This window comes from Osmerus eperlanus, chromosome 1, assembly GCF_963692335.1.
Source record: "Osmerus eperlanus chromosome 1, fOsmEpe2.1, whole genome shotgun sequence".
NCBI lineage: Eukaryota > Metazoa > Chordata > Actinopteri > Osmeriformes > Osmeridae > Osmerus > Osmerus eperlanus.
In genome coordinates, this window is record NC_085018.1 from 12,806,221 (window position 1) to 12,820,616 (window position 14,396).

General features: G+C 53.4%; 1 protein-coding gene across 1 annotated transcript in view; it reads right to left on the bottom strand.

Annotated features, from left to right (window-relative positions):
• Window positions 1-14,396, bottom strand: part of flnbl (filamin B, like) — a 51,142-nt gene that overhangs the window by 1,459 nt on the left and 35,287 nt on the right. Inside the window, exons 28-45 of the mRNA XM_062460608.1 lie at window positions 13,705-13,894; window positions 13,286-13,533; window positions 12,970-13,053; window positions 11,425-11,527; window positions 11,021-11,161; window positions 9,443-9,571; window positions 9,116-9,289; window positions 8,683-8,841; window positions 8,124-8,327; window positions 6,937-7,089; window positions 6,651-6,773; window positions 4,272-4,538; window positions 4,049-4,186; window positions 3,776-3,891; window positions 2,194-2,326; window positions 1,841-2,017; window positions 490-708; window positions 88-291 (exon numbers count right to left, since the gene is read on the bottom strand). Of these exons, the coding sequence (XP_062316592.1) occupies window positions 88-291; window positions 490-708; window positions 1,841-2,017; window positions 2,194-2,326; window positions 3,776-3,891; window positions 4,049-4,186; window positions 4,272-4,538; window positions 6,651-6,773; window positions 6,937-7,089; window positions 8,124-8,327; window positions 8,683-8,841; window positions 9,116-9,289; window positions 9,443-9,571; window positions 11,021-11,161; window positions 11,425-11,527; window positions 12,970-13,053; window positions 13,286-13,533; window positions 13,705-13,894 (2,962 nt within the window). The remainder of the gene's footprint in view (window positions 1-87; window positions 292-489; window positions 709-1,840; window positions 2,018-2,193; window positions 2,327-3,775; window positions 3,892-4,048; window positions 4,187-4,271; window positions 4,539-6,650; window positions 6,774-6,936; window positions 7,090-8,123; window positions 8,328-8,682; window positions 8,842-9,115; window positions 9,290-9,442; window positions 9,572-11,020; window positions 11,162-11,424; window positions 11,528-12,969; window positions 13,054-13,285; window positions 13,534-13,704; window positions 13,895-14,396) is intronic.

Below are 14,396 nucleotides of genomic sequence, written 5' to 3' on the forward strand. Positions count from 1 at the left end.
AGACTGAGATCAATGCAGACACACTGGGGCCTGCCTGAATTTGGTTTGCATCTACGTCTTAGAGAGGCTGAGGAGAAGGCTTCTTACCAGCTTTGCTGCAGTCTACAGAGAAGCTGCTCCTCTGGCCCACGTAGGCCTTGCTGAGGCCTGGGCCTCGACTGAGCACCTTGCTGGCGTCTGAGGCCGTCCTGGGCAGGGCGCTGTTGGAGCTGGCGCTGGAAGACCTGGCGAAAGGCTCGACCATCAGGGTGGAGGTCTCGCTGGCGTTGTTCACATCGACCAGGCGAGGACCTGATGGGGGGGGGGGGGGGGGAGAGAAGATGAGCAGTGGTGGAGGAGAGGGGAACGAGCAGAGCCACTTGTGAGAAGAGAAATGATGAAATATGATGTCATTTCCTGAAGCTGTCGGTTGTTTTCCACAACCCCGGCTGGAGGCACCGATTCCAAAACACTACCGGATCACGTGACCAGACAAAGAGCATTTCTTACCGGTGACTTTGGCCTTGAAAGGGCTGCCGGTGATATGGTTGGGCCCCCCGTACTTGATGCTGATCATGTAGTTTCCGGGGGCCATGGGGGTGTAGTGGACCTTGTAGCCCTCTGGACACTCCTGGCACTCCATCTTGACTTTGGACGGGCCCTCGATGGTCAGCGCCAACGCTCCGGGCCCAGCTTTGGAGTTGTTGATGACAAACTCAGACTTGTTACCTGCAGACACACACACAGTTTCGTTTGTGTTTTCCTTGGACTTCCGTAGATCTCTATTCTCATAAGATAAGACAATGCTGGTGAGAGTGGAGTCGCTCTGGTAGATTGAACTTTGAGAGTTTTGGTAGCGTAGCTCCCATGTGACAAGACATCTGGAAGTCAGGTGATAGCCGGCAGATGCAGCCGACTGACTTGGCTGCATAAATAAATCATCTGCACATGCACATAGACAATGACACGCATGCACACACACACACACGGTATCTGAAGTAGACATAGGGGCAGGGCAGCATTGTAAAAAGGCAGATTTACGATTGGTCCATTACAAGGTTGTTATTCTTTAGCACTACCATTGCGCTGTGCCATTTAAAACTGACGATAAAACCTGGTCTCTTTTCTTCACCCTGGGACACAGAGGGCTACTCAGCCGGGCTGCACATTTAACAGCAGGATTTAACGTTATGTGACATATCACTAATGGTTTTCGCTGCATTCCAATATAGCGTAAATAAAAAATACTATAGTTGGTGAAACTGCTAAGCTCACCAATGCGCTGCCAGGATGCGAGGACCTACATTCCGAACCCATGTGTTTGTCCAATAACCTCTTCTCTGCTGCAACACAACACTGACTCAACCCCCCCCCCCCCACAACCTAGTCTTTGCTTTGGACAAGATCCACAACAAATAAGCGGAGTAACGTGAGACACCTCTGATCTAATCTGCATTATGAAACAGAGGGAGGGTTGGAGCGGCATGCTGGAGGTGGAAGAACCAGCCATATGGTTCCCACCCACCCTGCTGTCCTGGTCCTGGGTTGGAGGGGCAGGTGGTGGTGTGGGGGGAGGGGGATACATGGAAGGGATTGTGGCCCTCTATATGTGCAGGTAGATAGACTAGACACAGGCAAGTACATGGTGTACTGTAGAAACTGCACTGTTGGTCCTTGACCTCGTAAGAATGAAGGAACCACACAACACAGGGAGGTCAGATTTGAATTTCACATCCAGAGTTTTTAGGTAGACCGACAGAGAAGATGACCGTCCTTCCCGACGTCAGGAAGGGAAGTACCAGTCGACGGAGGCCGGGGTGCACACAACACACAGCCCCAGGTGTGTTGGCGAGAGGCTCACCTGTGGTGCCCTTCTCCAGGCCCGCCCCGTAGGCACTGACCAGCCCGGCGTCCCCGCTCTGTCCCGGCTCGCCCACGCGCACCTGGAACGGGCTGCCGGGGATGTGGCTGCCGTTAAACTTGACGTCAATGGAGTGGAGGCCGTTCTCCCGGGGGATGAAGCGGATGGCATACTTGTCTGGGGGAGGGGAGGAGGAACGAGGCAGCCAGGGAGAGGGGGACAAAGATGAGGAGAAGGAAGAGAAAAGGGGGGGGGGGAGGCAGAAGACGGCCGCCCCCCCCCCCCCATCTTCACATGGTTCAAAACACCCCGGGGAAGGATGCGATCGGTGCGTCTTCCCCCGAAGGCCTCACCTTGCTCCAGCTCGGACACGGCGCACTCCTCCAGCGCCCCCGAGGGGCTGTGCACCTTGGCGTCAATGCTGCCCTTTGCCCCGTTCAGACGCACCGCGAACGACGCCGGCTGGTTGGCCTTGAGCCCTGACTCCTGGTAGAGTGGCAAGACAGTCGACAAGATCAGCAAAGTCGCCCTCCCTGGCTGCCCGGCACCACAGGGTGAAGGGTTGTTCCAGGGCAATACACCGTAGACTGGATCACAACTGACTTAGCAAAACACTACACCTTAAAATCATCATTACACCAGATTCCAATCAGAGTGGTAGTTCTATAATTAACACACAGCTATGCGCTGGAAAGATTCCACCTGAGGAAACACAGAAGGTACTTTTACCTGAGCTCACGAGAGGTTAAAGCAGAGAGAGGTTGACCGGAGCCCTCTTGCAGCACAGCACAGCTAGGAGCAGGGCTACAGGTAGGGTCTACAGGTCTATAGAGGACAGGGACTAGAGGGTACACTACTTGGAGCACCACTACACCACAGGGACCAGCTAGACTCGTGACACCCAGACAGAGGACTGGGAGGTGGGGTTAGGAGTTGTGAGGGCCGGGCTGGAGTCGGCCTCTCTCTGCTTTAGCCAGCTCCTCTGTGAGAGGCTTGGGAGCCTGTTAAGGAGCCTTTAAATGAAACACAAGAGAAACACCATCTTCTGCACACAGGTATCATGGATGTCCGCAGCTATGCAAAGCCAAGAGTCCAGGGTTAAAGTGGTATTTACCAAAAACAAAATGTTTGATGCCTCAGTGCACAGGAACATTTTCTAATTATGATTACATTGTTGCTACATTAACGACATTTATGTCAATTGCTTTTATGTGGGCGGACTACAAGCTTAACACAAAACCACATCTCCTGTCGTCCATATTTTATGTCTGGCCTAACGCTTATATTCTCGATTTCCTGCCAAAAACATGGAGTCAACTGTGGCTTTATACTGACTTTACATAAATGAACCAAGCCAAGAGTAAATTGTATCCAAAAGCTCCCATGACTGACTGCTTCTCGGGGCGGGAGACATTTCATGTTCAGTTATATCTCACCACAGAGAGTCTTAGAGGGGAGTTAAGCTGAACGGAACACCCTGGGTCAATCATGGAGCGAGCTGTCCTGGAGGCCTCCTTTAACAGAGCTCTCAAATACTGAGGACACCTGAAAACCATCAGCTCATTACTGCTGTATCTGATGGCAGCTTAAGAGGTGATGGAGGGGCTTACCCAAGAAATGAGAGACAGGAAATGAGCTAAATCATACAAATATGTTTGTTTCCTGGGCCTTGATAAGATCTTATCTTGAAACTATGAGACGAATTGGAAGGCGTTTTTAATAATAAGTTGGCTATGTAGACCAGGAATGGTCTTTCTTTGATTCTGAGACACCAAACCAGATACTGAAAAAGGGCCAAAACATCCCTTCTTCCACCAAAAAGCAGGGCAGGCTGTGAGAGGAGCGAGTTCGAGGGTCAAGGCCTGAGCAGGCCTCTGTGGGGGGTTTGCTAGCTGCGGACACGCCCAGGTGTAGAGGTGTTTCCTCGTGCCTCACCTGAAGACTGGTAACAGTGAGGCGGCGGGCGTCGTCCACGGGCGCGCACACAGGCACCAGGTAGGGGCTCTCTGGGATGTGCTGCTCGTTGAACTTGATGGACACCTCGTAGTCACCTGAGGGGCCGACAGAGAGAATGCTGGGAGCTAAGAGAGAGACACTGATGACTGGGATGAGAGCGTACAGAGACCCGTCAGGGAGGGTCATTCAGGCAAGTGGAGGACTTCCTTCATCCCCCTCGTCCATGCACGCTTGTGGCGGCGGCTTCCCTACCAGGTTCTTGGGCCACGTAGGCCACGCCGCACGAGCCGTCCTTCCTGTCCTCGAAGGAGATCTCCGCCCGGCTGGGGCCCTCCACGGCGATGGACAAACCTCCGGCCCCGGCCTCTCGTGTCCAGATACTGAACTCAGCTGTGGGATAAAACGCTTAGTGTTGTTGTGCGAGTGTGTGTGTGTGTGTGAGTGTGTTTGTGTTTACTCAGTAAATGCTCAGTACCTGGAGCTCCAGCCTCGGCCTTCTCCAGCCCGGGGCCTCCAGCACGTACTTTCTGGGGCCCTCCCTCACCCAGTGGCCCCACGGTGAACTGGAAGGGGCTCCCGGGGATGTGCTGGCCCCGGTACTTGACGCTGACCGTGTGCACACCCATCTCGTGGGGCACGAAACGCACGCAGTAGGTGTTGTTGCCCGACGCGACCATTTCCGCCTTCTCTGTGGTTCCGGAGGGGCTGGTGACCTGGGCTGTGACATCATGGATGTCGATCTCTGCGGGGAGGAGAGGAGGAGGGTGAACACAGAGCCTGGAGGAAGAGGCCAGTGAGTGAAAGCAGAGATGCAGGAGACTCGGGGAGAGGGAGGGGGGGGGGAAGAGCACGGGCATGAATGCATGAATCGGCACATCAAAGCAGGTCCATCCAGATGTTCCATTTAATCCTCCTCCACACGCACAACACTCAGAAGATGATGAAGCACGGTTCTGCCAACCTCGTCTTCCACATGCCCAGCGGGGTTACAACGCACCCTCCAGCCTCGAGGGCGCCGCCAGGGGCTCGGCCCCGACCCACACGCCCTGGGCTCTGCCCAGCACCAGGCCCGACACCCCCGAGAACACGGGGCCCCCGCGGCCCCTCAACCACAGTGAGCAGCGGGCCCGGTGGGCCCCCCGAGACAGAACTTCCCGCGACAGGGCCAAGAGGAACCAGGTCACTGCGAGGAGGGGGGGGGGCAGGAAGGAGGAAACAGGGAAAGAAAAGGATGGAGGGAAAAGGATGGAGGACAAAGACACAGAGAGGAAACGACAGGAGGGAAATAAAGTGAGGAAAAAGTGAACGCAGGACAAGCTCCCAGAGAAGTTAAAGAGAGACACAGGAAGCACATCTTTGGCAGACAGGAGACACAGTGTAAAAGCCCAGTGCCTGGGGGGGAAGAAAGTGGTAGAATAGAGAGGAGAAGAGTCCGGAGGTGCAGCCTTGGCCCTGAGGAGAGTGTCGAGTGTGCAGCTGCTCATCTCCTCTACAGGGAGGCGACTGCACACGTCTTCTGGCCACATCACGTTTCATCTGTTCTGAGCCTCGGTACATGGAGGCAGGGGCCTTGTATTACTGTCCACATATGGTTTTCATTGGATCAGGGCAACAAAAAAAATATCAATTCATGTCCTAGGCTAACCAGTGGTAAGACGAGCACGGTGTTGAAACAGTGCAGACACATTGTAACACTACAAAAAAAAAAATCCTGTCGTGGAGAGAATACATCACCTTCTCTCTCCTGCCTTTCACCTACAATAGAACCTTCAATTCTGCAGCTCTGTTCACACCCTAGCGGCAGGACCTGAACAGGATATCTACCAGGTAATGTGTGACAAGCCTCCACTATTGGAGCCAGGCCAGGGAGAGGCCAGAGGGGAGAGAGACTCTAGCTAGACAAAGGCAGGTATTGAGAGCGAGGCATTCGTCTTCCGGTTTCCGAGAACTGAGAGTGTCTGTAGAATTCAGCACCCCACCCTGCGCTCCAACACACTTCAGTTCCCCAACAATGGCAACCAGCTCTATAGGCTCTGCATTCCTGAACTGTGCCTCACCACACTAAATGTACACCTTTCCCTGTGTCCTCTCCACATCTTTACTGACCTGACGACAGCGCAGGTGGATGCAGTCATGTCCAGTCTCTGCTCTTTATGGCCAGTAAAGAAGAAGAGGAAGTTGTTTTACGGCTACAGGATGCCTCTGGGTGCCTTTTCGAGGCATGTGTTTATGGGTAAATCAAGTCTGTCCAAGGCTAGCTAGCCTCACAGATGGAGAGGGGGAGAGGGGATCTGGCCATGACTGCTCAGGTTCAGGTTACATCTTTCACACCATTGACTTGGTTTTATTTGACACACACACACACGGTAGCAGATGTCTCCTGTATAACAGCTTCATATAACCAGAGGTCCATCCCAGCACTAAAAAGGTGAGTCTAACACAGACACCGATCTGAGACGAGGCCTTGGAGCACCTTGGAACACACATGGATCATCACTGTCAGCCAGAAGTCCTTTCACACTCTCAGGACCAGACTGAAGGACTGGACCACTGCACTACTCATCTGCAATCCCTGTCGAAAGCAGATCCGGGGACTTGACTTTGCAGCTGGGGTTAGGCCCACAGTGCGCCTGTGGTTCTACTGGGTTAGGCCCACAGTACGCCTGTCTGTGGTTCTACTGGGTTAGGCCCACAGTACGCCTGTCTGTGGTACTACTGGGTTAGGCCCACAGCACGCCTGTGGTTCTACTGGGTTAGGCCCACAGCACGCCTGTGGTTCTACTGGGTCAGGCCATGTTGTTCTGCTGGGCAGGGTTGAGGGATGAGGGGGGATGAGATGGAGTGGTTCCCCTACCTGGGATCTTGAGGTTGAGGTCGCAGACGCTCCCCACGGTGGCCACGGACGCTGCCTTTTGGCGGCGTGTGATGCTCTCACGGATACGCCCCTCCCCCGTCACCTTCACCGTGAACGGGCTTCCTGGAGAGAGGGACGGACACACGAGACCAGCATGAGGAAAGGGGGGGGGGGGGGGGGCGTCCTTCCAGACCGTTTGATGTGGAATTAATCTAACCGAAAAATGTCTAGTGCGCCTAGTTGCATGTTGCCGTTCTACAATGTGGATCCTTCCCTGAGGGCTCACCTGGCACGTGTTCCTCGGCGAAGCGGATGGAGACCATGTAGGAGCCGGGCTCCGAAGGGCAGTAGGACACCCCGCAGGTGCCGTCCTCCAGGTCCTCCGTCTGGATGTCCACCTTGCTGGGGCCCTCGACGGACAGAGCCAGACCTCCGTACCCTGGAGACACACACACACACTCACAGGCCTTAGAGACACAGGGACGCTCACACAACACACACACGCCTTCAGGAGCCTGCTGTAGCTGTGTGCAGGGGGGTGGGAGGTGTCAAGTGTATTTTAGGAGGGATTGTAATAAGATGGATACAAAAAATAATGGTGACAAAACTTCAGGCATGCCAGGGTATGGTGTACTATGAAGAAATGGAGAAAACAGGCTAATTGTGCTAATACCCTGTAATCTGTCCCATAATAGATTTAATGAAAAGATTAGGATTAGGAGAACAGCTTGTTAAACTAGAACATTTTTGCAATCAAGCATGTTTCCAAAAACAAACAGGCACTCTCATGGCACTAACTTTTACGATTATTTCTGTCCCTCTGTGGCCACCATTGAGCCACTCCTTAAAATCTTGGGCGGAGGCCATCCTACCTAATTACGCAGAAACAAATATGTGAAAAGAAAAAAAAGAAAAAAATGTTTGGGGCCCCCCCCCAGAAAAAAGTCTTAGTTTCGCACTTACGTAGGTCCAATTACTGGAACCGGAGCGCCCCAGAGAGTTTAGACAGACAGCTAATGGGACAGGCATGTTGCCAGTCCCAGCAGAGACTGATGACTAAACACGCTCTCTCACACCCTACAAGGCCTTGCCCCCCTCCACGTCTATCATACTGGGCCCAGTGTGTCCTGCCCTTCACCAAGTAACCCTGGCCACCAAAACACTAATGGATTTCTAAAATCAGGATGTTCCACAGCCTCATCCTGTAAGGAGGCAGACATCGACAAGATCTAGAATGTTCTACAGCAACGATGGAGGTCAGATATAACTAGCCCCTGTAGCTAGTCTACCTTCCTGAGGCACATGGAGACAATAAGAGTGGCGAGACTATTTTAGAAAAGCTTGGTGAGATACAGTTGAGGGTTTGAGTCTTGATTCACAGGGCAGAGCAGTGGGCTCATTTATAAACAGAATGAGGGAGGTTCTTGGCAGAGGGTCAGAGTCAGAGCTGCGGTACGAGCGCAACGGTCTCACCTGCTTCCCTGGTGTCCACCACGAAGTCGGACATCTCAAACGTGTGTCCCTCGACCAGGCCCTGGCCGTACGCCTTTACCCTCCCCGCGTCGCCGATCTCAGACTGCACCACCATGATGGTGATGGGGCTGTTGGCCACGTGGCGGCCATTCTTCTTGATGCTGACCAGATGCTCCCCAACCTCCCTCGGTATGAAGGAAATACCTGAGGGAGAGAGGCAAAACGGGAGAGACAGTGAGGCGACATTCTTCTTCGACATACCTGACAGACAAAGGCAATAGTCTTATTCATCTTCTTGACAGCGGCATCTGTGGTACGAGCAGATAAGTGGATCTACTGCTGCAGAAACAGACAGGCTGGAGGGCTGAGGTATGTTTCTGACGCTCCACCCCCCCTCCTCCTCTTCCTGTCCCATCCCCCCCATGCCTCTTATCCCTCTACCTCCATCCCTGCTCTCCTTCATACTGGAACCATCCAGTAAACACAACCCGGCAACCCTCCACGGTTGCCGCGTCTCCGCAGCCTGCGGGTGGAGCGTGTCCCGTGTGGTGGTTCTCACCAATGTGGTTGTTGGGCATCCTCTTGAGCAGGCAGGGCTCGTCTCTCCCGGAGGGGGCCTTGATGCTGGCCGTCAGCAGGCTGAGGTCCGTCTCGTTGATGTCCAGGGAGAAGTCTGCCGCCGAGCCCAGCTTCACCTGAGACCTGCGCTTGTTGTCTTCTGCAAGGAACAGATGGGGCGGCGGCGGGGAGGGAGGGGGGTCAAAGGTTAGAAATATGGTCGTGGTTATACGATTGTAGACGACTTCTCCTGGGTTTCTTCCTACCTGTAATCAGGGGGCGTTTTCTAGGTGTACATCCCCCCCTCCCGCCCTAGGACATTCTAGGCTACGACAACCTCTGTTGTGAGCTATGAGGAGTTTCTGTGCGTCGGGTGTTCTAGTCATCAGTGCATGATGCTGTCATGGCATACATGGGAGCATGCCAGGTCTTACCAGTGATCCTGGCGGTGAAGGGGCTGCCGGCGATGTGCTTGTCGTTGTAGCGGACCAGGATGTTGTAGTCGCCGGGCAGAGTGGGCAGGTAGGTGACCGTGCATGTGCCGTCCTTGTTGTCCACACAGCTGATCTCTGCCTTGGAGGGGCCCTCGATGGCCAGGTCCAAACCACCTACACACACACGCCAATATTTCAAATGTATCCATCCCTTTCATATGTACTGTACTGTATGTCAGAGAGAGTAGCAGTGTTTGGGCATCTAGACATGAAGGAAGATGGATATGGATCCATCGTCATGGTAACGATCTGGTCCTGATCCCGTACCCTCTGCGGCGTCCTCAGTGTAGATGGTGAAGGTGGCGGTCTTGTTGGCCAGGCCGTAGATGAGCCCGGGGCCGGACGCAGTCACGTTGGGGCTGTTGGTGTTGTTGACGTAAAACTGGAGGGGACTCTCTGCGTGGACCAAACCAGAAAAAGGTCCGTCAGAACAAAACTATTTCATGCACGGCAAAAAAAACTAAACTAACCAAAACCCGTTAGAGATGAGGTCGACATGTTTTCCTCGTCCTCCCCAGGGGTTCTGTGGTTGGGATGAGAGATTGTTGATCCACAGACAGACACAGTGGAAAAATGCAGCCATGTACTACCGCCGTGTATATGGATGTTGTACATGACAGGGTTACCCCTTCGTGAACACACTTACAATTTGCACTCTAAAGTAAATTGGATGCTTGTTAGGTTTAACTAGGACCAGTGGGTCTGAGGTTCTAAATGGCACTGTACCCATGGCAATGCACAAAACACTTAGCCAGACTGAAGCTTCGTAATAATATCAAACAATAGACAATGGGCAGCTCATTCATCTTTACTGAGGACCGTGAGGCAGGATATCCCATAATGACATCTGGATCTGTACTCATACCAAGGGAAATGACAGGGCAACGGGCACAAGACTGTTGCTGGGAGCAACAGGGATCAAAGGTATGGTGGGTCTCGCTTGTCTTTCCGTGGGGCTCAGAAGATGATTTAGGAGACCCCCCCCCCCCCCCCCGTCTGATCACGCTACGAGATCAGACGGAAACGATTACATCACCAGATAGGATTATCTGATGGTAAACTGAGTCGTCGGGGGTACGCCGCCAAGTCCTGCCCCCCTGCCCCCCCCCGACAAGCATTGACATGAGGGCCGCGGCATGCACACAGACATAACCAAATGCAAACATGTACGCGCACCCACACGTGCAGATTTGCTCTCGCTCGCCTTCTCTCTCTCAAACACACACACACACACTCTCCATCTGATGTCATGGAGGTTTCTCCCACCACTTGTCATAAATCAAAAAACATTTTCTGTGTTTGGGTACTTAAAAGACATCTCTTGAACTGTCTCATCTTTTCAACTCTCGCATTTGCGCACACACGCTCACACACATCTCCACCCACATCCCCATGTTATGTCCTGTGTATGACTTCAATGCACAAATATGCTGACAGGAAATTCATCAGTCTGAACAGAGCAGAGAGCTGTGCGTGACTTGCACACAAACACACTCCGAGCATTGAGAACACCTGTGGACTTGGAGGGGGGGGGGGGGGGGGGGGGAGAAGCTTGGGGCAAATAGGGAGAGAAGGGGAAAACAGACTGGTTACAAATAAGAAAGAGGGGAATAAGGACAGGCCCGAGGGGAGGAAAGGAGGGAGGAAGGACCGAGAAGAGAAAGCAGAGAAAAAAGGAATAGGACGGAGATGTAAAGACAGGAGAAGAACTTCCAACACAGGGAGGAATCCAGACTGTGTGTCTGCACAGGTGAGGATGTGTGTGTGTGTGTGTGTGTCTGCACAGGTGAGGATGTGTGTGTGTGTGTCTGCACAGGTGAGGGTGCGTGTGCGTGAAGGGCTGACCTGGGATGTGTGTGCCGTTGTACTTGATGTGCATCTCGTGGAGGCCTCCCTCGGTGGGCGCGTACTTGACGGTCACCGTGCCGTCCTTGTTGTCTATGATCTCAGGCTGGGCCGTCTTCCCTGACGGCATGTGCACCTCGCCTGGAACACACACACACACCTGCTTACACACCCCGTCTGTCGTTCTTATTCTTGTCAGTCTAACGTGATTTGGTATGGTCTAAAAAAAAAACATTTTTCCCCAGAACACCTCAGCCTTCCTTCACCCGAAAGGGTGGTGCGCGGAATTCCAGAGAACTTCATTGGATCCATGACGCATCTTCAACTCGACTCATTCAACGGATTCTTAGGCTTGTGGTGTTTATTTATTTATTTTTTTGGGGGGGGGGGGGGGGGGATCTCACCTGTGATCTCCCCCGTCCTGAAGGCGAAGGGGATGACCATGTCGAAGGGCCTGAAGCCGGTCCCGTTCATGCTGTTAACGGGGGTGTAGCCGTCTGTCGTCACCTGGAGGGGGAGGGTGGGGGACAGAGGGTTAAATGTGGCAAACACCCGGGTCTCTGAGCCGACCACAGTCTGGCTGTAAAAACACGGAGCGTCAGAACACGCAACCATGTCGGCGAGCCGCTTCGCATGGTGCAACCGCCGACCGCACTGTGTTGGTAGGCGGAGGAGGAAGAGGGAGGGGAGAGGGGGGTGGAGGTGGTGTGTGATCGGGCAGTTGAATGACGCAGCCATGGCAGAGTGATGAAAGGGGTGCTCTGGAGGAGGAGGTGAGGACGGAGGAGGCAGTGAGGCAGGTCGTCCCAGCTCAGAACACCTGGAGGAGGCGGGGGAGGGCAGCCCTGGAGGGGAGAGGAGGAGGAACCAAGACACCCCACAGAGCCCCCCCCCCAGCAACGCCAACGTCCGTGTGACGGGAGAGGTGGGAAAGAGAGGGAGGAAGGAGGATGAACGGTGTTCTGAGGGAGGCAGAAAAGCCTACAGTGATGTCCTGATCTACCACACATGCACTGGCGGTCGCCCTCTCTCACGCTGGTCTCTCCAAGTTCAACATAATACCCTCCCTACCACCCCACAGCCAGTTACCGTAAACCAGTGTGAACTCAAAGTCCCCCTCCACCACAACATAAACAACCTCGCTTTTTCTTCCATCTCCTGTATCAGTCTGGGCATGTCTGTCTCTCCGCCCCCCTTCTATTCTCCTCCTCCCCCACCCCACCCCCCCACCCCACCCCTCTGCTGGGAACCCAGGAAACGGGCCTCTCCTCTTCTACAGGGCATTGTCCTGCCCGTAATGAGGCTGGCATAGTGCCAGCCTTCTAGAAGGGCCTGGGGTTTGGCAAGTCACGTGGTGCATGGTGGCACCCTGTCCTGCATCAGAGGGATTAGACAGGACTTGTTTTCCTTTTGGACAGCTCATTTTCCCAAAATACCTAAAGGATGACCCACACTTTCCCCCTGTTTTCTTTTCACACTGTCAGGCCATGTGGTGGAGATAGATAGCTCTGTCTATCTCTTTGGACAGATGAGCAGAGGGCATCGGAGGGACACTGATGGTTGGTGATGTTTGAACAGACAACACAGGATGATGTGGGAGGTTTTGGAATGACTGGTTAAAATAGAGATATCTGGAAGCACTTTCACAACTTTTGGTTTCGACAGATTACAGCAGCAATGGATCGGTGCTGGGTGGTGTGAGGGATCATCCAACAGGAGGGTCAAGCAAAAAGAGATTATAGGAAGTCAAGGAGAGTTGATAGAGGGCAGCCATTTCCCTGAAAGTGAAATCAGACACAGGAGTTTCTGAGGTAGGAGAGCTGAGGTCAGAATTATGGTGATCACGGAATTGACTGATTAGGCCTGTGTGTGTTCTGTATGTAGGTGAGGTCTCCCTGAAGTATTGTGTGTTTGTGTATCATGGGGTATGTCTGTGTGTGTGTCTGTACCCAGGGAAGTTGGAAGCCAGCTACAGGAGCTCCCTGCTGCTGTTGGGCTGTCTGCTGTTGCATCATGGGAACCTCATCAGTAGCCTAAGGAGCAACAACGGAGGTCAATTTTGATCAAACACACACACACACACCCAGCACTCAAACGTATCACAAAAGACACACACACGGACACACACACACACGGACGGACGGCATACAAATTGAAGGACTGCATACAAAAACTTCAGTCGATAGACACATTAAGTTAAGAATAGATATACATGTTTTAGATAATATAGAAACACATTGTTTTGGAATGAGTGTGGTTCCTCACCATGACTCTGAAGGGGCTCTTGGGGATGTTCTCTCCTCCAAAGCGGACGTAGATGACGTAGTTCCCGGGGGTGGGCGCAGTGTAGAAGATGTCAAAGGTCCCGTCCTCGTTCTCCATCACCTCCGCCTCCACCTCGCTCCCGTCAGGGGTCACCACCACACACTGCACCTTCCCTTTCCCGGCGCCTTTGGTGTTGACCACGAAGCCCACCTCCTGACCGATGGCGACGGTGGGGCCGATGCCAGGGCCTGGGGAAGAGGTCAAAGGTCAGCAGGTGGTTAACTCGTATGTCATGCTCAGGGTAACTTCCTCAATTCAGCCAAATCATCCAGCCCTTCCGGATCCTTCTATGGACTCGGAGCCCCTCCATCCTGTGTTAGAGGTGGGATGTGGGCTCCACCCCTCTGCCTGTTTCTCACCGGTGACGGTGCACTTGCTGGCGTCTCCGCTGGTGGTAGCGCGGACCCGGTACGGCGACGTGGGGATCTCGTCCCCTCCGTACTTGATGACGATGGTGTAGCGGCCGACCTTGTCTGGCACGTAAGACACCTTGTAGGTCCCGTCGCCGTTGTCCTGGATACTGGTCTTCTTGGCCTTGCCGTCCTGGTCCTAGTGATGAGACACCCAATATCTTTAAACACCCAAGAAGGCCCAAGTACGTTTCTGTACCCCAAAAAATCTATGAATTGATGCATCAAAATACGTAAACACAACAATCCGCTCGAATGACACAGCTTCGGAATGGATAATAAACAGTTTGCTCAACTAACAGCCTAATGTTTAACAGTTGGCGTGCTCAGCTAGGGGAGAGACAGAGACAGAGCGAGAGGGAGACGAGTCCCCAGCTGAACCGAGCTCTCCCATCCCTCGGCCCAGCTACAGCCAGACAGGGGGTCATCCATCTCCCTGCTAGAGCTCTCCTAGGGCCTCTCAGAGGACCTTCTTTTGGCAGAACAGACACTGACCAGGGGGTTACGAACATTACCAGACATGTGAGTATGAGCTGGAGAATGTACAGTATAGAGCTGCTTTGCCCTTACCCTCCATTCTGTACATACAGCACCTACCCATCAATCTGTGATAACCACAGCCTTTGGGACAGCTCTGGGCT